A 27,735-nucleotide genomic window follows, 5' to 3' on the forward strand; every position below is an offset into this window, starting at 1 on the left:
CGTTGGTTTAAAAAAATAGAATTGTATGTCTATGATAAATTTCTATGGTAAATAAATTCCAAAATGATTTATTTTTATATTTGAAAAGTTTAAAAATATTTAAGGTATTGTGGTAGCATATCGTCAGATCCAATTAAAACCATGCATCTATTATTGAGATCTATTTAGATTGAATGGTAATTATTACAAATATTAGAACGGCTAGCAATACAAAAAGAAACTATAACAATTAGCAACCAATAAATCTTTTCACAATACTCCATCTGAATTTGTTCATTTAACTTGGGTTTATACCATTAACAACAAATCTTTCACAATAAATGAGTATCATTATAATAAATAGCTGTAACAAATTGCATATATGAATACCCAAACTCTGTATTCAGAGTCTTGGCAGCTGTATTTTCAGGTTTTCCTCTAGCATAAGTGACATCTCTGCATCATTCTTTTTATCAAATACACGTGAATTTTATTCTAAAAGTAGGACAAGAAACGATAGTCAAATCATATAACATTTGTAGTAGATAAAAAAATAGAACTATTCCTACTTTACAAAATAAGTAAATGTTGAAGACATTAATTTATCCAATAGCTTACCACTTAATGTATATACATATTATCAAATATAAAATTAGCAAGTGAGTCCAAATCCTTTCTGTTCAAATCAAATGATCTTGTTAAATCTGGAGAAAAATAACACCATAATATATTAGATCTACTTTGCTCAAAAGTACTCTTTTGAAAGAGAGTGAAATAATTTCTATCCTCAAAATAGATTGAAATACACATCACAGGGCATCAAAAGCAGCGTATTAGTTCTAGAATAAATACATACATGCTATATAAGGTTCAATGATTAAAAAAACTGTTAGTTGATACCTAGGTTCAAAGTATAAAGTTGTTTGGATTACACACGTATTAGTGTTTTACTTATCCATATGATAATAGTGGCTGATACCTAGGACTGTGGTATTCAAAATCTGTACTTTTTTTCAAAAGATTGTGTCAATGCTATTGTATTTTCTTCTGACCATCATTTACTCATTTGTCAGACCAACTTTATGTATATTTCAATATCTTCTACATACCGCCTATTATGCACTCTCAATTTTTACAATACACTTTATAATGATGTTGATGTTGATATCAGAGAAAGATTTAGATAAAGTCATCCAATTACACACTTCAATTATCATTGGACTATTTACTAATTGAGCATACTACTTAATCTTTGTTTTGTGAATTTAAATGATAAATTTACTTTTGATTTAGTTCTAGCTGCACCTGCAAGTTAAGATCTAAATAAAAGTCCCTTAACTTGTTCTGAGAGAGGAATTATGAAACAATCTTTCATCCAACAGTGAACACTTCAATACCTAATCAGTGTAAGTAAAGTACAAATTTAAATAGTGAGGGGTATGATACATGATGTGGTCAAATATAGAGATATTAGAATCTCAAAGTGAGTAAATTATGGATTAATATCAAATATAGAGATATTAGAATTTAATAGAAAATAGTTCTGATGGAGTTTTTAGGAACACCCTATTTTTGTGCTAAAACATGGCCAAGAGTCATATTTCTTCATATAAGTTTGGCGTTTAAGTAAACCTTCCATAATCTCTCTTCTTTACAATGTCTAACACTGTTACAAATTAAAATTAGTTCTTGACAATATCTAACGTTATTTGCATTTGTAAGATGACACTTTAATGCTATTTATTGAGACCAGTTTACACCATTTTTACAACAAAGCATTTTCCTATTATCTATTGAGACCATTTCTACAAGAAAGAAATTTCCTATTATCTATCTGGATCATTTTTACAGCAAAGCAATTTCTTATTATCTAGATACATATTTTTTTCTTTCAATATCAGGATTGGATCATTTTGACACACTTTGTTTATTGAATTATCTTGAAGGCATTAATCAATTAAACAACAAAAAAATTGCTATATAAAACTTTCATATATAGCTTCGTTCTTAAATAAATTTTATTATTAAAATCTTTAATCAAAAAATAGAATTGTCATTCATTAATGTAAAATAGAGTATTAGCACAAACAAAACATGAGTTATCAACACAAGCAAAACATAATGATACTTACATATACCAAGTCAACTGTTGCATTAGAAAACTAAATGACCTTGAAGGCAATCAACAGAAGAAGTTTCACAGAGAATGAAGACTTACGACTCATCCTTTAAGATCAACCTAAATGAAACATGAATTCAAATGAATCTCAAGCAACCATTCAAATGAATCTCAAGCAACCATGAATGCATAAGCGGTTAAAGAAATATATAAAGGCAAAACAGAAGATTAGAAAAGTAAATGAAATAGAAAAATATGAGACAAAGAAACATAGAGGTAGACAACAAACCAACAAACTCGACATTGAAAAACCAATAAATAGGGATGACAAAAATATTCATACCCGCAGATACCTGCGGATAAAGTCTGTCACGTGTACCGTGTACAGGGCAAATGGTTTTATAGATATCCACGGATAAAACAAATGGATATTTAAATATCCGATTATTAATGGATATGGTTTAATGTTATCCATGCCCGCGGATATCCGTATCCATTAATAAATTATAAAAATTTACTTAAATATTATTATTTTATTATACTTTATCTTTCCATCTTCTAAAATGCTAAAAATTTGTCTCCTCATTTTTTTATGTTTTCTTTGAAGAAAACCTTTATATTCTTTATAAATCTTATTGGTCATTTCTTATTTAAGCTTCTTCTATACTCAATACCTCACTTCAACAATTCCATTGTCCTACCAACCAGTACGGCTTTTTTTCCATCCAACCAATGTCATCCTTTCTGCTCCTCTGTTGTCCGCTCTTCAATCATAACTCAAAATCACAATATCATTCTTTCTTTTTTTTTGTTAAAAATGAAATGTAAGAGATATTATGCTTTGGTGAAAATGAAGAAAATTAATTTGATGAAATTTTGTTGTTAAAATAAGAGATATTTGTATGAATGTTATGTGATAATAACGTCTTGTGTCTTTAAAAGAAATTGAAAATATTTTTTTCAAAACATAATTTTAAAAAAATAGTGTTATCCATGGATATCTGTAAATATCCGCGGATACCTTAAAACCCGTGGATTACCCGTTTAACGGATATCTGCACGGATATGAGGCGGATATGGAATCATATTTATCCAACGGAGTGGACACGGATATCATACTATCTGTCCCTATGGATATCCATTTACATCCCTACCAATAAACCATAAACTGTCAAAGTATATGCATCAAATAAATGAAATGTAAATGAGAAATATTATAGAGAGCAAAATCAAAATACATGAAGTTTGAATAGAAAGAAACATAGAGAAAGCTTCAAATCGGGAAAAAGAGGCATGATGAACATCTAAAATCAGATTCCCACCTTATAACACAATGATAAACATCCAAACTCAGGAAAAAACCAATAAAGAATCACCTTGTATCAAAGTAATAAAAAATCATAACATAAGGAAGCTTGTATCAGAGTAGTAAAATAGCAAAACACAAAGAAGCTTGTGTGAAAGATACAAATATGTTCACATGAACTTTTATAGAATGGACAAATTTGTTCCATCCAATTGTCGAAAGCATAAAACATCAAACCTATAAAAACAAAACACGAAAAAAACACCAAAAATATATTTATCCACCCTGTTAAAATCAAGCAACAAAATAAAAAAGCTTCAATCCGAAATATGAACAAATAATGTTGGCTTTCATTTAGGCACCATGTTCAAAAGAAAGAAATGAAAACACACATCATTGAAAATAGAAACTTTAGAGATAAAAAATGAAGGGTAGGGAAATAAAAGATATAGAAAAGAACAAAGCTTGGTTGATAAAATGCAATGTAGAACCAAAGAAAACTGAAATAATGGAAGAACATATAAGACTCAGACATGATGGAATAAATGCATTGTTTTAGAAGAAGAAGAAATAAGATCATAAAGTGATGGAAGAATAAACAATGGTTGAGAGGTATTACCTCACATTGATGAAAACGTATTTTGAAGCAGAAGCTTGAAGAAGATAGTGAAAATGGAGAGAGAATAAAGTTGTTGGGAGGGAAGTGAAGTACAAACGTGAGAGAAGGAAAAAAGAAAATGCATGTATGTGTGAGACAATGTTTTAACCATTGGACAATACAGGTGGTGAAAAGAGATTTGAGGGAAAGGTTGAAATATTTGGTTGATTATGAAGAGACAAGATTGACCTTTTTGCTTTGTAATTTTTGAAAGAGGGAATGACATATTTGGTAGAATGCTGATATATTTTATTAATGGCTAGATAGTAGATACGATAAAAAACTGAAACTTTTTAAAAATAAAATAAAAGAATTGATTTAATGAGTAACATAATGGAAAGATGAAAAGTGTAATTTAATCTATTATAATTTTTATTTTTCACTTCATCAATTAGATATGATATTTAAAAAAAAAGTTATGCATAACAATCCAACTTATTTTTACCAATAACCACATATTAAAATAAAAATACATCAATAATCGTGTTTTATAAAATATTACACAAATAACCAGGTTTCAAGAATGACAAAAACGTGCATGCCATTTGAGATGGCGCATGCACTAATTTTAAAGAGGATGGGCCAAATGAACTAGCGCATGCAAGCCAAGTCAAATGGCGCATGCATGAATGCATGCATGACGAGGATGCGCCAACTCAACTGGCGCGTGAGTGTATTTGCAATTTTTTAAATAATAAAAAACATTTAAAAATAAAACTAAAAAATTAATAATATTTATTTAAATAAACAATTACATAGTGAAAATTTAAATTACAGCAAGACCTAATTTTCCCGTCCCCATCCTCTCCCGGTAACTTGTCCTTTATGAATTTCCTATTATGGTTGGGTCGAGGGTCCCACAAAGTCAATGCAATATGAGTCCATGAAATCCGTCAGGTCAGCATATCCATAAGATCCGCTTTCGAAAAATCGATTACCCATGTTCTCAAAGTTGGGTCGTGTATATGGGGGTATGGGATCGATGGTGGTCGATAGCACTGATCGTTTGAATAAATGAGGTAAAAAGAAAATTGATCTTGTGGAGTTTGATAGCCATATGAGTGTTGGGTGTGTTGGATGCTACGGTGACGGGATGGTTGCGTGTAAGTTGAGTTGGTTGGGGAATATTCTGCATGTTCGCATATGTGGGGCCTAAGGTGTCTAGTGAATGGACCCACATGGGATTTTTGGCTGTATGATATATATTATTGGTTATGAGTTTGAGTATGTGGCATTTATTGGTCTTGGTATTGGTCATGGTGGTGTGGTTGGCTGCTTGTGGATCGATGTCGTCGCTGTGTTGGTTGAGTAGTTGAAGTGTGTTGGGTTTGTTGTTGAAAGTGTAAGTTTGTTGGTAATGTTGTTGTGTATTCGATGACGAAGTAGCTTGAGTGCGTGGGTAGATCAAATACCTCGAGTCATACACAAACATTTAAGGCATAGTAAGCAATATGTACCAACTCATATATTCAGCTGTGTGTCACACTATATGGTTCTCGGGTGTGATAGGAAACTGTAGGACATAATGTTCACGTCATTTCCACATGCGGCACCATTCTGGAGCATATTCATTCCAATTGGCATAAGCCCATTGGGTGTCGACTCTAAGGAGATGCCATAGTGACAAACACATTAGGTTAACTGTGATTTCTTGATGCATGCGGAACTGCATTTAAACCTGGTCACTGTGGTATATCTCCACGATATTGAACCAAATGCTCGCAGTTTTTGCAGTCCAAATCGCTGCATCGTCTGGGTTGGGTTGATGGTCTAATCTCATATATGGTCTCCAAATGAACTGCACAAAAAAAAAATATTTTAAGAATGATAACTTTAAAAATAAATTATTTATAAGAAACTACTTAACACATCACCATATTTAAGAAATTACAACAGTTAACACAATTTCATTTGTTCCATGCATCATCACCATAACGTCGGTGTCATTTTTGACATCCTCCCACCAACGTTGAGGTTTTTCAGTCGCAAGTGAGGTGGTCATTCTTTGTCTCAGAATGCTTCTAATGACTTTGTCATCTTGGATATCCCAGTCTAACCAACGGATCAAGGACCTCTTAAGATGGTCTAGCAAGTGGATTTTCCAAAATTTCATTTTCATCGAGGATTTGATAGCCAGATGCCATGAAGAATTTTTTCGAGAGAAAGAGAGTAGATGTGTGAAGAATGGTGGAGGAAAGGAGAATTATTTATAGAAAAGTCTGATACACACACGCGCCAGTTGAGATGAAGCATCCTCCTAATGCATGCATGCGCCAGTTGAGATGACGCCTCCTCATAAGCATGCAATGCATGCACCAAATTGATTGACACATCCTCCTAATACATGCATGCATGCATGCGCTAACTGAGATGATGTCTCCTCATAAACATGCAATGCATGCACCAAATGAAATGATGCATTCTCTTTAAAATTAAGGGCATGCGCCATCTAAACTGACGTGCACTTTGTCCTTCTTAAAACCTAATTATTTACTTAATATTTTGCAAAAACATGATTATTGATGTATTTTAATATGTGATGTTATTGGTAAAAAAAATTATCTAATAATCCTTTCATTTTCAACATAAAATCATTTTTAATAGATTAATTTATTTTTTTAATTAGAAAAAGAAATCTCTTTGTCGCATTACCCAAAGAAAGAATTGCAAAACCCATTGCAAAACCATAAACCCTAAAACGCCTCTTTCTCACTGCAAGTGCAACTCTAGCAGCAGCAGAACAATGGCCACAGAAGAAAATGGCGACGCCGAAAGTAGCACCAGAAGAATCTCAGTTCGTTTCATAACTCGATTATCCGACCCTTACAAAGTTCCTAACTCAGCCATAGCCATCCCTTCCGATCTCACCAGATTCGGCCTCTCCTCTCTCGTCAACGCTCTTCTCCAATCCATCCGTATACTTTTCAACCTAACATTTCTCAATTCCTCACAGTTTTCTTCAATTTTGCTGTTGAATTTTTGTAAATTGAATAGTTGATGATGTTAGGTTGATTTTGTTTTTGTAGATGATGATTATGTAACGGAACCGTTTGATTTTTTGATTGATGGAGAGTTTGTTCGTATGTCGCTTGAGGAGTTTCTTCTCGCAAAGGGAATCTCTGCGGTAATCAATAATAATAAATTGTTATACTCTTGTAATTTTATTTTCAGTTGATTATATTGTATCCTATCAGTTGTGTTATGCGGTGACATGATTGTATGATACCATGTCGATTAATTTTAAGGTTTAAAACAGTTCAAAGCTGGATTAAGTTGTGAACTTGATTCAAACAAGTTTAGATTCTGTTTGGATAATAGTTTAATTAATATAAATGTTTATCCTATAAGTGATTATGTATGAGCTGTTCAATTTTTTTCATATAAGTTTTAGGAAATTAGCAACCAATAACTGTATTGTAGTGTTTGGAAGTATTTATATGAAGTTAAGGAGTTGTTTATGGTTGTGACTATGGATGTCAAAATGTAGAGGTAACTTGTTAAATCCCACAAGTTGTTCACTTAAGCTAATGAAATTTAATTAAGTCACTTATAGAAGTGTTTTATAACAGACCTTCTTCTTATAAACCAGAGTTGACTTGCATAGATTTCTAGACAAAATTTGAATTGTCAGTTTGTTGACTATTAAACAGGCCTTTTTTGGTTTGGTTTAGCTTTTCAATCAAGGAATCTGTATATTGTTAGTAAATTGTTGAAATTTTAGCTAACCACTGTGAATGGTCAATTATAGGAAAGGATATTGGAAATTGAGTACACTAGAGTTGTAGCCCCACGAAAAGAAGAAGACCCTTCTTTACATGATGACTGGGTCAGTGCTGTTGATGGTTCTTCTTCCCGGTAAGTTTGTAATTATTTATATTTTTTTATGTAAATTTTCTCAGTGATTTACAACTAACGATTCAGCCTATTCATAACGGTCCAAGTTTTAGTTATTTATTAACTCTTACCTTTACCTTTATTACTGCTGGCAACTTTTTTTTTCTTGTATGAAAAACTCCAATACATAACCGTTTTTTGTGAATGATTTTAACGAGCTAGAAAGGTTAAATTTAAGTGTGGTCACCTTTTATTGGCTTCCCTTAATTTTGTTTATCCTATAAGTTCCTATTTGGTGATGACGGCGAGAGTGATCGAAGAACTTTTTTGATAACATAGGGTTTGAGTATATCATCATGATTAGTTTTTAACTGTGTGAACTGTGAACTATGGGGTTTAACCATACACGTATGCATTGATTGCTACTCTTTTAAATAAAAACTTTCTATTTCTCATTTCATTAACCAATGTTTTAAGGGATCTTGTTTGTAGGATTTTAAATTTTTTGCCATTGAGTTAACAAGTGTTTTGTAATCTTGTTGGTTCAATACTTGGCAGTGTTATTTTAACTCTAACGTGTTAATATGTTAAGTAACTTAATATTTGACCTGAATGTTTCCTTCATTGAGAATTTAAAGTTATTTGTTCATTATCTTTTGCAGGTTTATTTTGACCGGATGTTATGATGGTTTTGGAAGGTAATAGTCTTTTTTACGCTGTTTGATTCTTAAACTGTTTATGTATTTTGTGATTACTTGAGATTGTAATTTGATTATTTTTTTTTCACAATTGTTTATTGACCCTTTTATTATACTATGACATGGGAAAATATAATTTAGGGTATGGAAGGGACCTGGAGTATGTACACATATATTGGAGGGACATAGTGATGGTGTCACTTCTGTTAGTGTTTTTAATCCAGAAGGTATGAAGACAAATTTTTCTCCTCATGCTACAAAACTCTGTTTAATTTTTTGATTGCCAGTTGTCAAATTTTAGTAAATCGCAGATTGTATTTGCCCCCAAAATGCTATAGCGGCATACACACGTTCTCAATGAATAATCAAAGTTTATTGTTACTAATATACAAAACATATTTAAAGGAAAAAATGTTTAGAGGAGTTGTAGATGCTGTGTTGCTTTAAGTTATTGTTTGCTAAGGGTTGGCACTTGGTTACTGCAATATTGAGTGTATTTAGACAGGAAACAGTGTGAGAATTACACAGGAGGCAACTGCATAGAGAGGGTCATCAGAATGTCACAGAGAGGAGACACCATTCAGGGTTTATGGGGAAAGAACAAAGGGTTTTGATGGAAAAAATCTCAATTTTAGGGTGAAATGACAAAAAAAAACTCCATTAAAAATACAAGCTGTGTCATGGGTATTGACAAAAGCATATCCGAAGTGCTGCGACTAGTAACACTACATCCACTACTCAAAACAGTAAAGCAACAGCATTTCGTGTAGTGCCTATGGGCCGCTACGCCACAATAGTGGCTGCTATTGACTGAAGAGGTTTTAATTTCCTTAAAATCCAATGTCCGTGCTTGTATGTATAATTATAACAAATAATCGATACATTTTCTCTGATTTTAGCCAGGAATGCTTGTTGCAGAATGCTAACATCTTTGCATATTTCTCTGGCATTCATTTTATTATGTGGCAAAAGATAGAAACTTAATATTGTAATTAAATTGTTCCAAGTTGTTAAAATTTGTACTGTAATCAGGTGTAGAAACTGTTACTCTAGCTACTGCTTCTAAAGACCGAACTCTAAGGCTATGGAAGGTAAGTAAAAGAAGCTTTTGAACTGAATTCCTTATCTTGAGCTTATGCTTACCATGTTATATTTTCCTTTTTATAAAAGATCAATACTGAGGAGGCTACCAATAATCCCGTGAGAGTTAGAGCTTACAAAATCTTGCGTGGTCACAAGTCTTCTGTACAAAGTGTTGCAGCGCAGACTAATGGAGAAATGGTTTCTATTTGCTTTTCTATTCTGAGTTTCCCCCCACTTGATTTATGTATTGTAATTTGTGACACAGTTCTTCTTCCGTCTCATATAATTAGGTTTGTTCTGGTTCTTGGGATTGCACCATCAACCTATGGCGAATCAATGACAATAATGCAGAAAATGATCTAGTGTCCAAGAAGAGAAAAGTTGAAGGTCGGGTTGAGGACTCGCAGTTAGAGGTTTGTACAGGCTCCTCGCATCTTAGTGTTTTTCGTCACGTAAATTTCTCTAAAATAGGAGTATTATATATTCAAGAATCCGTTTCTAACCTCTAATAAATCATTAAAGCTGGCATTTGATTTGACTCTACTTTCTCCACTTGCTGAGTTTGCTGTACTTTTTTCTCCCTTGTTCTTTCATGTAGCATCTTTATGTTTAAGAAGAAAAAGATTTGAGATATAATTATTAAATTTTAAAATTTATTTGTCAATATGTTTGTACTGCTTGAAAAACTCTGAAACTGAGAAGGAGTATAATGATGATCTATTTTGAGACATGTTCAAAATTTTCTTAATATCATTGTTAGTGTAAACCTTATAGATTGTGTCTGCTGTTCTCTTAATTTATAGTATTTCCTTATTCTTTCCCTTTTTATTATGTATCTATGTCTATTTTGTTGGCAATCAAGTTTTCATTAATAATACACTGTTTTATTTTAGGGAGAAGCTTTTACAACCCTGGTTGGCCATACACAGTGCGTGTCTTCCGTAATTTGGCCACAAAGAGAGTCAATTTATTCGGCATCTTGGGATCATTCTATTAGGAAATGGGACGTTGAGACAAGCAAAAATTTGTCACATATAGTAAGTTGTTAAATTTCTGCTCCTTTTCTCTCCATTGCTGAAGATATACGCAATTGAAGTTTAAATTTTGTCTTCAAATTAAGTTATATGACCCCTTGCTAGTCGATGCTGTCATTTTTCTTTTCTCATTCTTTTGATGAAGATCGAAGCTGTTTATTTTCTTAATATTGCTGTTCTGGTATCTTCAAGATTATATTTATGTTTCTCTGAATAATATTGTCTAATCTTTACATTTCGTCAATGCTTGCTCATCAACTATTTTCCTTATTCTTATTATGGTTATATTATCGACCCCACTTTATGGAATAAGATTTGGATGTTGTTACTATGATTATTTTTATGAGTTAATCCTATTATGAAGCTATCATTGTTATGCTTAATATGCATTATTGAATTCACTCGATTCTTCTTTTCATCTTTTCACTAAAAACTCGTTATAAGTGCTTACCATGCTAGAGGAAGTATAACCCTATACATGGGTATAAATATGATTCATTAACACTTAATAGAGGCACTATTTTCTGGTAATTTGTATTTATTTTTTTCACTTTTTGGTTAGAACTATTTGATCATACAAAAGAATTGTTGAATATAATTTGATATGGCAATTAAAAAGTAAAAAAGCATGTAAATATTAAAAATTATAGTTTTTCAAATTTTAAGACTTTGTCCTCTGTGTATAGTATTGCGGTAAGGCTCTTAACTGCCTTGACATTGGAGGGGAAGGTTCTGCACTCATAGCTGCTGGTGGTTCTGACCCTATTATTAGGATTTGGGATCCTCGTAAGCCAGGTCAGTAAATCAAAGGAAATAATGGTCTCTCTTACCTCCAAAAACTATCATATGCATGCCAGTAGCTTATAAAGTAGTTTATATTTTCTGCAGGCACTTCTGCTCCTATTCTTCAGTTTGCTTCTCACAAATCTTGGGTAACTGCTTGCAAGTGGCATGATAAGTCTCCGTTTCATTTACTTTCTGCATCTTATGATGGGAAAGTTATGTTATGGGATCTGAGAACTGCGGTAATATAACCTTTTTTTAAAACTACAAAGTAATTTCACACCATCTTTGGGTTTTTAACCACTAACTTTGTTTAATAATGTTGCAGTGGTCTCTTTCAACCATCGAATCACACAGTGACAAGGTATAACACTTTATTTCTGTGTTTTAGAAGAGCAGTAAACAATGTTGTTAAATATAAGCTTTAGCAGTGTTATTGCGGTGTGGAATTGAACATATTGTTATTATTCTGTGATAAGCTATTTTGCACAAAATGTTGTCAACGAGTGGCTATAGCTGCTACATAGCACTGTTCCATAGTGAAATTTGAACAAACCACTATTTTCCACCATCCGCAACTCACAACACTTTAATAAAACACAACTTTGCATCATCGAAGGACTATAATGGCCACTAATTGAATTATAATTTGCTTAAATCAGGTACTGTGTGCTGACTGGTGGAAAAGTGACAGTGTTATCAGTGGTGGAGCAGATTCAAAACTTTGCATTTCTTCAGAAATTCCAGTCTAGTGACATTAACTTTAATGTCTCATATACATGGAATTGTTTGAGTTTGAAGCCAATTTTGTCCGAGGCACAGCTACTGCTACTGTTTTATCCTATGTAACACACTTTAGATAGAAGATTGAAACCATGTCTCGGTATCAGATATGTAATCAATTGTAAACAACAGTCTTATTTTCTGTTTCTAATTGCTAATTATGTACAACATTATAATTATGCATATCTTTGAACTTTTTTTACTTGTGTGGCACAATTTGTATTATTTCAACTATTTAAAAGTATTATTTTTTAATGAATTGGTGTTCATGACCATTTCCACTTTGGATCCTCTCCTTCATTTTTTTCTCCTTCCCTCTCCATCCTCTCTATCTCTCTCTTGATTAAATTTTGTTTTTTATTGATGAGTGAGAGTGAAATTAAGAGAGAGATAGAGAGGATGGAGAGGAAATGAGAGAAAAATGAAGGAGAGGATTCAAGTCCGACCATTTCACACATTCCTCTTATATATTCATCACTAAAATGCTAACTCATTCTTTCAGCCACTCAACAAACCTGTTGAAATTCTCTGAAGATCCACCTCCTTGGACCAAGTTCCTCATTATTTTCTCCTTTATCTCCATAGACCTTAACCTTAAGTCCCCATCACCAAGCAATCGATCAACTTTATTTTTAATCTCATCACTTAACACTAATCCATTTTCATCTTTCTCAAATCCCAACCCAACTTTCAATTCTTCACAAATATAAGTCTTGTCATAGAATTGATCAGAAAAATAAGGCCAACACACAAAGGGTACTCCATTAGACAAACCTTCCAAAGTGGAATTCCAACCACAATGACTAATGAAACAAGCTATAGAAGGGTGTTTTAGTACCTTTTGTTGTGGAGCCCATTTAACAATTTTCCCTTTATACCCTTTGAACTCATTAGGAAATTTCATCTCATTGGAATCTTGATCTCTCACAACCCAAAGGAAAGGCCTATTAGTCAAGTCAAGTCCTAATGCTAATTCTTTTAATTGGTTTTTGTCAAAAAGAGTGAAACTAAAACTACCAAATGCAACATAAACAACAGAGTTATTTTCTTGTTGATCAAGCCAACTCATGCAAGATAAATCTTCCCAAAATTGACCAATTGATTCTTTTTCACTTTTGTTTTCATAGTTATTCAATAAAGGGCCAATTGGTAGAAGCTTTGGAAGAAAAGATAATGGTCTAGGTTCAAGTTCATATGTGGTGTTGCAAAGCCACCAATTTGATAAACTTGTAGTTTCTGAACAATGCTTAATATAATTAAATATTTTCTTAAGGCTTATTGAATCTGCAGCTACATTTGACCAAACTAAAGCTTCTGTGTCCATTATTGGCATATTTAGTGATAGCTGAAATGTTTTTCTAGTAGCTGATAATCCTACAATAATTGAAAATCAAAATTAAATTAGCAATGATATATATAATAAACGATAAAGATGATAACACAATGTGTAAAACTGACGAGAGTAGTATTCTGCGTACAACTGCAGAGATTATTCTTTCGAGTTTTGTGGTCCTTAGATAGAAAGTTATAGAGTGATCATGACAAAACAAATATCGCCAGTGAAAATGATAATGTTACCATTAGAATCAATTATAGCATCTTCAATAAGCTTAGGAATATTGTAAACCAATGCAAACATAGCTGCAGCTGAAGACCAAAATAGAGCTCCATTGATTCCAAATTTGCTTCCAACATTTAATCCCCATCCCATATTCACATCTGCAACTATACAACTGATTCTACAATTATCTTTCAAACAAATATCTTTTATTAAATTCTCAAGCATATTAGGCATGGTGTTTAACATAGCTTCACATAGCTTAGCGAAATCGGTTCTATCTTCTTCATGACTTAAACCATCAGGAATTGAAACTATTTTTAGAGCTCCATTAAAGCTATCATCTAGTTCTTGCTCTTTCATCGTACTCATCAATAGTTTATGGTTGAAATCTGTGTTCACAAAAATGACTTTGCAACCATTTTCTACTAACTTTTTTGATAAGTTCATTAAGGGATTTACATGGCCTTGTGCTGGAAATGGCAAAACTAAAACTGTTGGAATGCTCATTTTTTGTATCTTTGTGTGTTTCTATTGATTCATGACACGTTGTATAATTAGCCTCATCATTTCTATATATAGTTTTAAACCAATAGAATTGGTAGTCACATTGTTAGAATGAACTCCTGAATTTGAGATGGTACTCAGAGTAAGAGTAACGTAACTTGTTCACCAAGTCAAGTGGAATTCTAGTTGTTATTTGTAAGTTGATATTAGGTGGTGGTTTTGGTAGATGAGTTCAATGAGTTTTGTATTTGATTGATGCATGTTAAAATAGAACACATGAATAACGAGACACTTTAGTTACACTGAAAAATACAATCAAAAGACATCAAACAAAAGATGTTTTCATACTCTTTTGTCCACATAAGAGTTGTGAAAACTAAACAGAGTTGAAATCAGGAGAGCTTAAACTGCAATAAATAAAATTATAATATTAATAGTTTAATTCAATTTTTATTAATCATTTAAATAAAAAAAGTGAATTAATAATCCCTTTAATAAAAAAATAGCTCATTGCTAAATTGATTTCACTTCAGTTTAAAATAAAAAATTTGTTTTACCAAAGTAAATAAAAAAAATAAAAAAAATTGTATATCTAAGTCGATTTTATGTTTTGAATTTTTTTAAAAATCCATTTTTAAGATTTTTTTTAAAACAAATATTTTTTTAAAGATTTGTTTTTGTTTCCAGAAATTAAAAAAAAAGGATTTTTTTATTTTCAACAAATAAATCATATTTTTTCTGAATTAAAAAAACCTTTTTTTCACGAACTTTTGTTTTGTTTTTTTTACAATTTTTTGTTGATTAATTTTTTTCTTCTTTTTTTATTAAACAATTTAAAAAGATTTTCAAACTTAAATTTGGTTAGCCGACCCATGTGATTTAGTGTAATTCAGTTTGACGATGTGGTTCAATTAACTATATTTTTGCACAACTCATTTAATTTATATTCTAATATATTGTCAATATTGAGGTTACTTCCACCTTGTCGCTGTTGCAATGCTTTGCCACAAGTGTCAAGGGCGCTAAAGTCTCCATACTTTTTCCTCCTCTCTTGATGATGTGGAATTATGTTTTTCAGGTTATTCAAAGAAGTAATAAAAGGAGATCTTGATAATGTGCTTTTGATGATGACAACTAAAATGACTTTTTTGATCAATACCTATGAGAATTCAAGTATGCAAAGCGGTTAAAGATGCAAGCAGACAAATTGGAGTTTGATGACTACTACAAACATCATCTAATGATGGCATTCAACTTGAAGAAATCTCAATCCTCATCTCTAAGAAAATTCTGAAGGATAGAAAAACACTTAGAAAGGGGGGGTTTGAATAAGTGTAGTCTAAAAAAAAACTTGAACGATAAAAACAATATGCACAGTTATTTTTATCCTGGTTCGTTGTTAACTAAACTACTCCAGTCCACCCCCACGGAGTGATTTACCTCACCTGAGGATTTAATCCACTAATCGCAACTGATTACAATGGTTTTCCACTTAGTCCGCGACTAAGTCTTCCAGAGTATCCTGATCACAACCTGATCACTCCAGGAACAAATGCTTAGACACAAGCTAAGACTTTCTTAGAGTATCCTGACCACCACGTGATCACTCTAATTACAACTGCTTAGACACAAGCTAAGACTTCCTAGAGTATCCTGATCAACACTTGACCACTCTAGTTACTTACAAATTAATGTAATCAAATAAGAGTTTTACAATGCTTCTTAAAAGCTATAATCACAACAGTGATATTTCTCTTAACGTTTAAGCTTAATCTCACTAATATATTACAACAGCAATGTAGTGGGCTTTGATGAAGATGAAGTTTCTGAGTTTTTGATTTTGAGCAGCGTTTCAGCAAGTTAATTGTTAGCAAATCGTCAACCTTGCTTCTCATCAGAACTTCATATTTATAGGCACTTGAGAAGATGACCGTTGAGCGCATTTAATGCTTTGCGTGTTCCGTACAGCTTTGCATTTAATGTTTCACGCTTTTGTCAACTACCTCGAGCCTTGTTCACGCTGTGTCTACTAACGTTGCCTTTAATAGCTTCCAACGTTCCTTTTGTCAGTCAGCGTAGCCTGCCACCTGTACTTTCTTCTGATCTGATGTTTGAATAAAATATTTGAATATCATCAGAGTCAAACAGCTTGGTGCATAGCATCTTCTTGTCTTCTGACCTTGAAGTGCTTCTGAGCGTGATACCATGAGAACTTCAGTGCTTCTGCTTCTGATCTCAAGTTCTTCTGATGCTTCCATAGACCCATGTTCTGATTCTGCCTTGACCATCTTCTGATGTCTTGCCAGACCATGTTCTGATGTTGCATGCTGAACCTTCTGAGACAAAGCTTCTGAGCGCTGATTTGTGCATACTCTTTATATATTTCCTGAAATGGAAATTGTAATGTATTAGAGTACCACATTATCTCACACAAAATTCATATCCTTGTTATCATCAAAACTAAGAATATTGATCAGAACAAATCTTGTTCTAACAATCTGCCCCTTTTTGATGATGACAAAAACATATATAAATGATATGAATTTGCAATCAGAAAGAGCAGACGGCTAAAGACAAATTACACAGCTATAGCATAAGCATGTGAATATGTCCCCCCCTGAGATTAACAATCTCCCCCTGAGATGAATAATCTCCCCCTGAAATAAATACTCGAAGAACTTTAATAATAAAAGACTTCCCTGATTATTTCAGTAGAGACGATCACATAAGCTTCTTGCTTCTGATAATTCATAGCTTCTGACTTCTGCTTCCATTGGACAGCTTCAGAACTTGAATTTCTTTAGATCCCTAGAACCCTCACAGCTTCTGATTCCTGCTTCCATTTAGGACAGCTTCAGAACTTGAATTTCTTTGATCTTCAGAACATTCACAGCTTCTGATTCCTGCTTCCATTTAGGACAGCTTCAGAACTTGAATTTCTTTGATCTTCAGAACATTCACAGCTTCTGATTCATGCTTCCATTTAGGACAGCTTCAGAACTTGAGTTTTCTGGATCTTTTAGAACATTCACAGCTTCTGATTTCTGCTTCCCTCGGATAGCTTCAGAGCTTTGAATTTCTTCTTACATCACTTCATGCTAGATTGTATCAGAACATTGTTGAATGTACCAGAGCATCATCAGAGCATCTCTACATCCTGAAATGTTACAGAACAAAACTAAACGACAAAAGTCAGCATGAATGAGTTAGAACATAAGATGTGTATCAGAACACAAAATATGTATCAGAGCCATATAAGCCATATAGAATATATCAGATCCAATAGACAATGTATCAGAGCAAATAGATAATGATTTGGATCATATTCTATTATCAGAATTTCTGATCATTCTTCCTTCTTGCTTCTGATTCTGAAGCTTCCTAGCACTCAGCTTGCTTCAAGAATCCAAGAGCTATTTCTGATCATTCTTTCTTCTTGCTTCAAGAATCCAAGAGCTTGATTCTCTAAAGAGTTGCTTCATCATCTCATTGCTCATCTCGTTGCTTCTCATGTTGATCTTGAATCTTCGATTCCTGCAACATCACAGCTTAGAAACATAGAACTTTGCAAGTTCTGTTAGTAAAGCAACTGATTAAATCAAATCATTTATCACATATTTCTCCCCCTTTTTGTCATATCATCAAAAAACAGAAAAGATTCAGATACAAACAAAAAGAAACACACGGAAGAAAAAGGATGATTTCGTTGAAGTTTAAACAGCAGGTACGGAAGTACACGCAGAGAAAGAAGACAAGATGCACAAAAACAGATGCAGCAAAAGCAAAAAACAAAACAACACAGACTCAATCTAAGACGACCCTAGCCTTGATAAGATCTTGGCCAGCATCTCTTGAACCCCATTGTTGTATCCTTCTTGCCTCTCCATGAAAGCTCTAAACTCATCCTGTTTCTTCTGAATATCTTCCAGAGTTCTTGCAAGACGAGAAGATTCATCAGAAGAAGCTTCACTGCTTCTAACCACAGGAATAGCATTGTGATCTGTAGCTTCCATAGATAGATCATTTGCAGGGATTTCCTCAACAGGAACTGATTCAACAACATGATCTTCTACATCTGCTTCTTGCATAGAAGCATCACCATATTCTGTAGCAGGAATTTCCGAATCTCCATTCTCAAGTGCCTGAAGAATGGCAGCAAGATTCCTGGGAGCAGAAGGACCTTCAACTTCTGGTGGGTCAACAACTTCTGGAATGACCAAGCTTGGGTCTTTCTCAGAAGGGTTTTCCCTCAGAAAGTCAAAGAGAGTCTTGAAATCCCCGAGCAGAACTGGATAATCAGGAATCCAGATAACAATATCCCTACATGGATTAGCTTCTAATGCAACAGCCAGCCTTGCTTGTTCCAATTCATCCAAAAAGGGCTTCTCCTCAGCAGCAACACAATTTCTGAGAGGATGGTAGTATATACCATTATCACCCTCCAGAAGGTGACCAGAGTAACCAGGAGCAGCAACCACTAGTCTTTTCTGTACTCCCATTGCTTCTACTTGAAAATCCTTGCGAAATCTTCTCCAGAGATTTCTTATAGAAACATCATCCAGACCATTTAGAAATGCATCCTTCAGAAGGTCTAGACTGCTAATCACCTCATGTCTGAAAAGTTCCAGGTAGATATAGGGTTCAGGTTCAGGCGGACTGAACGTGAATTTGTAGTCAGGGTAGAGAAGACAGTAAGGTTTGGATTTTCTGGTAGGTAAGGGATGGGATATAGAAGGTGGAGGTGCGGTGGATGAGGAAGAAGGGATATCTGAGAGAATGATTGATGAAGATGGAATATCAGAAATGATAGATTGAGAAGAGGATGGAGTATTTGAAAAGGGAATTGGTGAGAAAGATTTATCAGAAGGAGTTGGGGGAAGAATACTTAGAGGTGTGGGGCTTAGAATGGGAGAGGAGAAGGATGATGGAGAAGGATTTGGTAAGGTGAAGTTTATTTTTGGTTCAGATGGAGGTGATTGGAAAGATGGTTTAGGGACAGAAGGAGGTGGAATAAAAACCTGCCTGGAGGTTTGTACAGAAGAAGATCTGGTTCTGCGAAAGGAATCTCTAATCCTTTTATCTCTTCGTTCTTCAGAGTCCACCTTGTCAGGATCATAGGTGACTCTCAACTTCTTGGCTTTCTTAGCCTCATCTTCTTGGGCTTTTCTTTTTAGCCTAGCCTTTAGTTCCTTCTGATCCTTCTTCAGAAGATCAGCCTTGGACGGAAGTACTCTGCCACGGATCCAAGCAGGATCAATATCTGATTGCTTCCTAACACAATCTTCCAGGTAAAGCTTGACAACCTGATGCAGTTCTTTTTGAAACAAAGAGGCAAAGCCTTCAACAGCAACTCTTCTTGACAGAATGTTAGGAAAGCTTGTGCACACAGAAGGTACATTTTGAATGAGTTCCAGTCTGAACAAATCCACACCATTGAAAATGGGACCTTGAACTACTCCAAGAAAATGGGACGCATTGAGTTTTCTGATGGAGTCCAGCACTTTGCTTTCAATCAGAATGTCTGAAATCATTCTTCCAAAAGGAATAGTTGTTCTTGAAATATGAGGGTACTTCGCCCTTTCGTCTTCTCTTGACTCAAAGATAGAAGTCTTCAGATTCTCAAACAAAATATGGGAGATGTTGATCTCAGTCTTTTTGCCAATGCAGAAAAGAGTATACTTGTGATCCAGACTGATGTAGGAGGAGGAGAGCATCCTCTTTCTATGGTGAAGGGAACCCAGAATAATCTCAGCCCAAACTTTATAAAACGGCCTTAAGGTGCCTGTGTTATTAGAGTCAATTCCAAAAGTCTGAGAGATTTGTTGTTCAACTTTAGACCAATCAACTGATGCATGTCGAAAACCAGTCCAGCCTTCTTCATCATTCAGATTGTACAGCTTCCTGATGAGCTTTTCAGTGATAACCACTTCATGCCCTAGCACGAATGAAATGATAGCAGTTGGGGTAACCGTTGCATGTACCCAGAAATCCTTCACAAGTTCAGGATAAGTTGGACCAACCAATCTATCAAGATACTTAGACCATCCTTGTTCAAAGATTCTAGCATCACACTTAAAGCCATTTGCTTTTAGGTTGTTGATGTCCACAGCAGATTCACATAGAACTTCCAGTTCTTTCGTGGGTATTAAGCATGTTTTCAATGGAGCATACTCATATTTGCTTAGAAGGATCTGTGTAGAGGTGAGCTTTTCTTTTGAGTTCGATGAACAAGAAGATGAGTTCATGATGATTATGCTTTGAGATCAAATCAAAAACTAGGGTTTGAAAAAAAATGCAATGAAGGGGATGCACAAGAGAGAGAGAGAGAGAAAGAGAGAAAAAGAGGGAATGAAGATGAAGCGGGTTATTTAAAAGATTTGAAAATAAAGAAATCATTATGCATTTAATGAGAAATGACATTAGGAGAGAGAACATGGTAAATGAAATGATTTAACACAGTTACCTAGGTCGGCGTCTTTTCAACTGCACGCTTTGTACTAACTGCACAGACACGTGTTCACCATCAGATAAAGGATGACAGCTGTAGAATATGAATAGACTTTACGCCTTTTGATTGTGATCACTGCTTCTGATTGTCATTCTTAAGAAATGATCTGGTTCTGATAGGATCATCTTTCTTGCCAAGAATCACATCTTCTGAGTGAGCTGAAGCAAGTCTGGGTGATCTTCTGATAGTTGGTTCTTCAGAAATCCTAAGATTCTCTAAAGATGCAGCAACTTGATCTTCTGATCCATTGCTTCTGAGACTGCCAGCTTCTGCAGCTTTGCTTCTTGGTTCTACTGCTTCTGATATATCAATATCAAAATCTTCAAAATTCTCAAACTGCTTTGGTTTTTCAAGACCAAGCTTATCATCAAACCTGATATTGATTGATTCTTCTACAATCAATGTTTCAGTATTGTATACTCTGTAGCCTTTAGAGCGTTCAGAATATCCAAGAAGGAAACACTTTTCTGCTTTGGAATCAAACTTACCAAGATGATCTTTAGTATTCAGAATAAAACATACACATCCAAAAGGATAGAAATATGAAATGTTGGGCTTTCTGTTCTTCCACATTTCATAAGGAGTCTTATTTAGAATAGGTCTGATAGAGATTATATTCTGAATATAACACGCAATGTTAATTGCTTCTGCCCAGAAATGCTTAGCCATATTGGTTTCATTGATCATGGTTCTGGCCATTTCTTGTAGAGTCCTATTCTTTCGCTCTACAACTCCATTTTGCTGTGGAGTTCTAGGACAAGAGAAATCATGGGCAATACCATTTTCTTTGAAGAACTCCTCAAAGAATCTGTTCTCAAATTCGCCACCATGATCACTTCTGACCTTTATGATTTTGCACTCTTTCTCAGATTGAATCTGAGTGCAGAATTCAAAGAACACTGAATGAGACTCATCCTTGTGTTTCAAGAACTTTACCCATGTCCAGCGGCTATAATCATCAACGATGACTAATCCATATTTCTTCCCTCTGACAGATGCTGTTTTGACTGGGCCAAACAGATCAATGTGCAAGAGTTCTAACGGCTTTGAGGTAGAAACAACATTCTTAGACTTGAATGCAGGTCTGGAGAACTTGCCCTTCTTACATGCTTCACAAAGAGCATCTGATTTGTATTTCAGATTTGGGAGTCCTCTGACTAGATTTAGTTTGTTAATCTGAGAAATCTTTCTCAAACTAGCATGACCTAATCTTCTGTGCCAGACCCATTGCTCTTCAGAAACAGACATAAGACAAGTCACCTTCTGCTTCTTAAGATCAGAAAGATCAATCTTATAAATGTTGTTCTTCCTCTTGCCTGTAAATAGGATTGAGCCATCCTTCTGACTTACAGCCTTGCAAGACTTTTGATTGAAGATTATATCATAACCATTGTCACTTAATTGACTTATGGACAATAAGTTATGCGTTAATCCTTCTACAAGAAGTACATTAGTTATGGAAGGAGAGTTACCAAGACTTATGGTTCCAGAGCCAATGATTTTGCCCTTCTGATCTCCTCCAAACTTGACTTCTCCACCTGGTTTAAGCACCAGGTCTTGGAATGTAGACCTTCTTCCCGTCATGTGTCGCGAGCACCCAGAGTCCAGGTACCATGACATTTTGCTTCCTGTCCTCTTTGCCGCCAAGGATATCTGCAATAGGAATAATCTTTTCCTTAGGTACCCACAATTTCTTGGGTCCTTTCTTGTTAGTTCTCCTCAAGTTCTGATTGAACTTGGGTTTAGCAAAATATTTAACAGGAGGAACAACATGATATTCCTTATTCTGAGTTCCATGATATTTCTTAGGTTGTGTCACATGCTTCTTGGTGTGTGTTATGTGAAAACTTTGTGCATGTGATGTGTGCTTAATATCATGGGAGTGGCCAAATTTAAATTGGTTATACAGAGGCTTGTATGATATTTTCATATCATCCACAGATTCAAGCTTGTATGGGATTTCACCCTCATAACCAATGCCAACTCTCTTGTTTCCAGACACAACATATATCATAGAAGCTAGCTGACTTCTGCCAATACTTCTAGATAAGAACTTCCTGAAACTTAAATCATATTCTTTCAGAATATGATTCAGACTGGGAGTTGATTTTTCTGAATCAGAAGGAGATCCAACATTATTGGATAATTTTAAAACTTTTTCTTTTAGTTCAGAATTTTCCAACTCAAGCTTCTTAGTTTCAAATTCAAATTGCTTTTTCAGCTTTTTGTATTTGATACTAAGATGAGCTTTTAATTCAAGAAGCTCTGTTAGACTGGAAACTAACTCTTCTCTAGATAGTTCAGAAAATACCTCTTAAGAATCTGATTCTGATGTAGATTCTGATCCATCATCTTCTGTCGCCATCAGCGCAAAGTTTGCCTGCTCTCCTTCAGAGTCTGATCCTGATTCTGATTCAGAATCATCCCATGTTGCCATAAGACCTTTCTTCTTATGAAACTTCTTCTTGGGATTCTCCTTCTGAAGTTTCGGACACTCATTCTTGTAATGTCCAGGCTCATTGCACTCATAGCAGACAGCCTTCTTCTTGTCAGATCTTCTGCCACCAGAAGATTCTCCACGTTCAAATCTCTTTGAACTTCTGAAGCCTCTGAACTTCCTTTGCTTGCTTTTCCAAAGTTGGTTCACCCTTCTGGAGATCATGGACAGTTCATCTTCTTCTTCAGATTCTGATTCTTCAGGATCTTCTTCTCTGGCCTGAAAAGCGTTAGTGCATTTTTTAATATTAGATTTTAATGCAATAGACTTACCTTTCTTCTGAGGCTCGTTTGCGTCCAGCTCAATTTCATGGCTTCTCAAGGCACTGATAAGCTCTTCCAAAGAAACTTCATTCAGATTCTTGGCAATCTTGAATGCTGTTACCATTGGCCCCCATCTTCTGGGTAAGCTTCTGATAATCTTCTTTACATGATCAGCCTTGGTGTAGCCTTTGTCGAGAACTCTCAATCCAGCAGTCAGAGTTTGAAATCTTGAAAACATCTTTTCAATGTCTTCATCATCCTCCATCTTGAAGGCTTCATATTTCTGGATTAGAGCAAGAGCTTTAGTCTCCTTGACTTGAGCATTTCCTTCATGAGTCATCTTCAAGGACTCATATATGTCATGGGCCGTTTCCCTGTTAGATATCTTCTCATACTCAGCATGAGAGATAGCATTCAGCAAAACAGTCCTGCATTTGTGATGATTCTTGAAATCTTTCTTTTGATCATCATTCATTTCGCTTCTCGTGAGCCTTACACCAGTAGCTTTAACAGGATGTTTGTAACCATCCAACAGAAGATCCCATAGATCAGCATCCAGACCAAGAAAGTAACTTTCCAGTTTATCTTTCCAATATTCAAAGTTTTCACCATCGAATATTGGTGGTCTAGTATAACCGTTGTTACCATTGTATTGCTCAGTAGAGCCAGATGTAGATGGAGTTGGATTTGTTGGAATTTCACCAGCCATCTTTTACTGAAGCGTTTTTCTCTTCCTGAATCTTTTCTAAACACGGTTAAGTGCTTGCACCTTAGAACCGGCGCTCTGATGCCAATTGAAGGATAGAAAAACACTTAGAAAGGGGGGGTTTGAATAAGTGTAGTCTAAAAAAAAACTTGAACGATAAAAACAATATGCACAATTATTTTTATCCTGGTTCGTTGTTAACTAAACTACTCCAGTCCACCCCCACGGAGTGATTTACCTCACCTGAGGATTTAATCCACTAATCGCAACAGATTACAATGGTTTTCCACTTAGTCCGCGACTAAGTCTTCCAGAGTATCCTGATCACAACCTGATCACTCCAGGAACAAATGCTTAGACACAAGCTAAGACTTTCTTAGAGTATCCTGACCACCACGTGATCACTCTAATTACAACTGCTTAGACACAAGCTAAGACTTCCTAGAGTATCCTGATCAACACTTGATCACTCTAGTTACTTACAAATTAATGTAATCAAATAAGAGTTTTACAATGCTTCTTAAAAGCTATAATCACAACAGTGATATTTCTCTTAACGTTTAAGCTTAATCTCACTAATATATTACAACAGCAATGTAGTGAGCTTTGATGAAGATGAAGTTTCTGAGCTTTTGATTTTGAGCGGCGTTTCAGCAAGTTAATTGTTAGCAAATCGCCAACCTTGCTTCTCATCAGAACTTCATATTTATAGGCACTTGAGAAGATGACCGTTGAGCACATTTAATGCTTTGCGTGTTCCGTACAGCTTTGCATTTAATGTTTCACGCTTTTGTCAACTACCTCGAGCCTTGTTCACGCTGTGTCTACTGACGTTGCCTTTAATAGCTTCCAACGTTCCTTTTGTCAGTCAGCGTAGCCTGCCACCTGTACTTTCTTCTGATCTGATGTTTGAATAAAATATTTGAATATCATCAGAGTCAAACAGCTTGGTGCATAGCATCTTCTTGTCTTCTGACCTTGAAGTGCTTCTGAGCGTGATACCATGAGAACTTCAGTGCTTCTGCTTCTGATCTCAAGTTCTTCTGATGCTTCCATAGACCCATGTTCTGATTCTGCCTTGACCATCTTCTGATGTCTTGCCAGACCATGTTCTGATGTTGCATGTTGAACCTTCTGAGACAAAGCTTCTGAGAGCTGATTTGTGCATACTCTTTATATATTTCTTGAAATGGAAATTGTAATGTATTAGAGTACCACATTATCTCACACAAAATTCATATCCTTGTTATCATCAAAACTAAGAATATTGATCAGAACAAATCTTGTTCTAACAAATTCAAGCAAGTGTCTATATATAATTGGTTTACTTGACGAATGGAAGCTTCAAAGTGTGAAAGAAAGGAAGTGTGAAAGCTCGCCCCGTCGTGTCTGAGTGAAGTAGTTTTGTAAAAACACGAGAGTGTTTTGGTAAAGTTATACGACTAAATTACAGATAAAAAAAATTTGAATCCTCTATTTCCTAAAAAAAATCCCTAAAATTGTTTCAGAGTCGTGCAAGTTGATTCAGGAACTGTCAGAATGTTTTGGACAAAATTTGGTACTACCCAATCGATTGGCACTCATACCTAATTGATTGGGCTAGTGAAAAAACTTCCCTTACGTCTTAATGAAAGGAAATGTATATATCATTTCTTTCCTTTTTAAACATTCATAATCGTTTATTTACTGGGCTCCAATTGATTGGGGCAATATGCCAATTATTTGACATATTAGTTCTGGCCCATGGATCTTTCCTTTTTTGAGAAATCATCTAGCCTATAATTAGAGGCCTTTTCCTTAATATTTGAAGATCCAGAAACGTGAGCCTTCTACCCACTCCTTACTCTTTCTCTCTACAATATTTTCAACTTTCTCTCACATAAGTTTAGTGATAGCACTTCAAGAACTTCTTTTTGTTTGGTGAGAAATTTTGTATCATGAAAGAGCATTATTGTTAATTCACCAAGGACCTATTTTTTCTTTTGGTTGAATAATTCCTCCTTAAGGTAGTGTTTGTTTTGGTTCAAATCTAAACCCTTTAAAAGATTTAGTTTTTAAATTGTCGGTTCGGTTCATAAGCTCAGCATGGTTTAAAAGCTTACTTAGGTTCGAGTTTCTCGGTTCTTAATCTCATTTCGGTTCATGAGTTAAGCCCAGTTTAAAAGCTCACTTTGGTTCGAGATAATTCTGGTTTAAAATATCATCTTGATTCCTGGTCATCCAGGTCAAAACCCCGATTTGATTTGTGATTTCAGTCCAGTCAAAAGCTCACTTTCGTTCGAGATAATTCTGGTTTAAAATATCATCTTGGTTCGTGGTCATCCAGGTCAAAATCTCGATTTGATTCGTGATTCCAGTCCAGTCAAAAGTTCACCTTAATTCGAGATAAGTCCGTATAAAATCTCAGTTTAGCTTGGAGACTAATTGAATTAAGTTCATGTTTGGAAGGAAGACGGATCGCTTCTCTCTGCAAGATCGTGTTTGGAAGAAAGATTAACCGCTTATCTCTGTTGTTCGTTGTTTGGTTAGAAGTTAGCCTCAAACTTCATTTTTCCTTATATAAGAGGGTTTAAGAGTTTAACATAATAAAAACTCTTAAATATTACTAAAGACTCTCAAGATCATATCTTCTAGACAGTATTAAGTCGTCTTGACTAAACTTGTACAAATCTTCGGTGTCATCTCATTTACCCTCGACTCTTTACTTTTTGCATATTTAATTTCCGCTGCTATTTATTAAAAACATTTTAAAAATGGTTTTAAACTCTAAAAATAATAACAGAATATTTTCAAACTATTGTTTTTCTAAAATGCATAATTCACCTCACCCTCTCTCATGTGTGGAGTCACATGTCCAACCGATGACAATGACGAAGGTGAAGGATCTCAATCAATAGAATCGCAACCACACTGAAGCAGATAAAATTGGCATCATGATAGCTGGAGGAAGCTGGAAATTCCAATGTTCAAAGGGAAAACGCTCATGGGTGGCTCGTGCGGGTCGAAAGGTATTTTCGTCTTAGCCAATTGTGTGAGCGTGATAAATTAGATGCAATAGTGATTGCAATAGAGGAGAAGGCGTTGACTGGTTTGAATGGTGCTAGGATCGAACACCATTGAGAACATTGGAAGAATTCAAAGCAGCATTAATTCATAGATTTTAGCCAGAGTTGTTGCATGACTCGTTTGGCTCGTTGTTGAGTTTGAAGCAAGGAGGAACAATCGTGAAATATCCTGAAAAGTTGGAGATGTTAGTGGCACCCTTACAAAGGTAATAAAAGAGTATGCCTCACAATATTTTAATAAATGGACTTAAAGCTGAAATTCAAGTTGAATTGAAACTGAATAAGTAACAAAATCTAGCGGGGTTGATGGAAAATGTGAAGTAATTTTAGAAGAATTAATGAGATGTTTCACAC

General features: G+C 34.7%; 2 protein-coding genes across 2 annotated transcripts; one reads left to right on the forward strand and one right to left on the reverse strand.

Annotated features, from left to right (window-relative positions):
- The first annotated feature begins 6,710 nt into the window (after window positions 1-6,710).
- LOC131652869 (ribosome biogenesis protein WDR12 homolog) lies at window positions 6,711-12,552 on the forward strand. Its single transcript, XM_058922849.1, has 13 exons — window positions 6,711-6,977; window positions 7,089-7,186; window positions 7,811-7,917; window positions 8,559-8,594; window positions 8,736-8,821; window positions 9,627-9,685; window positions 9,765-9,875; window positions 9,968-10,090; window positions 10,571-10,714; window positions 11,398-11,506; window positions 11,600-11,736; window positions 11,823-11,858; window positions 12,157-12,552. Exons 1-13 carry the CDS (start codon window positions 6,806-6,808, stop codon window positions 12,244-12,246), a joined length of 1,308 nt encoding a protein of 435 aa, XP_058778832.1. The 5' UTR covers window positions 6,711-6,805; the 3' UTR covers window positions 12,247-12,552.
- A 215-nt stretch (window positions 12,553-12,767) lies between these two features.
- LOC131652868 (UDP-glycosyltransferase 83A1-like) lies at window positions 12,768-14,345 on the reverse strand. The gene is made up of 2 exons (XM_058922848.1): window positions 13,856-14,345; window positions 12,768-13,651 (listed from the first exon to the last, which is right to left on the reverse strand). Exons 1-2 carry the CDS (start codon window positions 14,343-14,345, stop codon window positions 12,768-12,770), a joined length of 1,374 nt encoding a protein of 457 aa, XP_058778831.1.
- Window positions 14,346-27,735: the final 13,390 nt, after the last annotated feature.

Source organism: Vicia villosa, linkage group LG2 (genome assembly GCF_029867415.1).
Source record: "Vicia villosa cultivar HV-30 ecotype Madison, WI linkage group LG2, Vvil1.0, whole genome shotgun sequence".
Taxonomy (NCBI): Eukaryota; Viridiplantae; Streptophyta; class Magnoliopsida; order Fabales; family Fabaceae; genus Vicia; species Vicia villosa.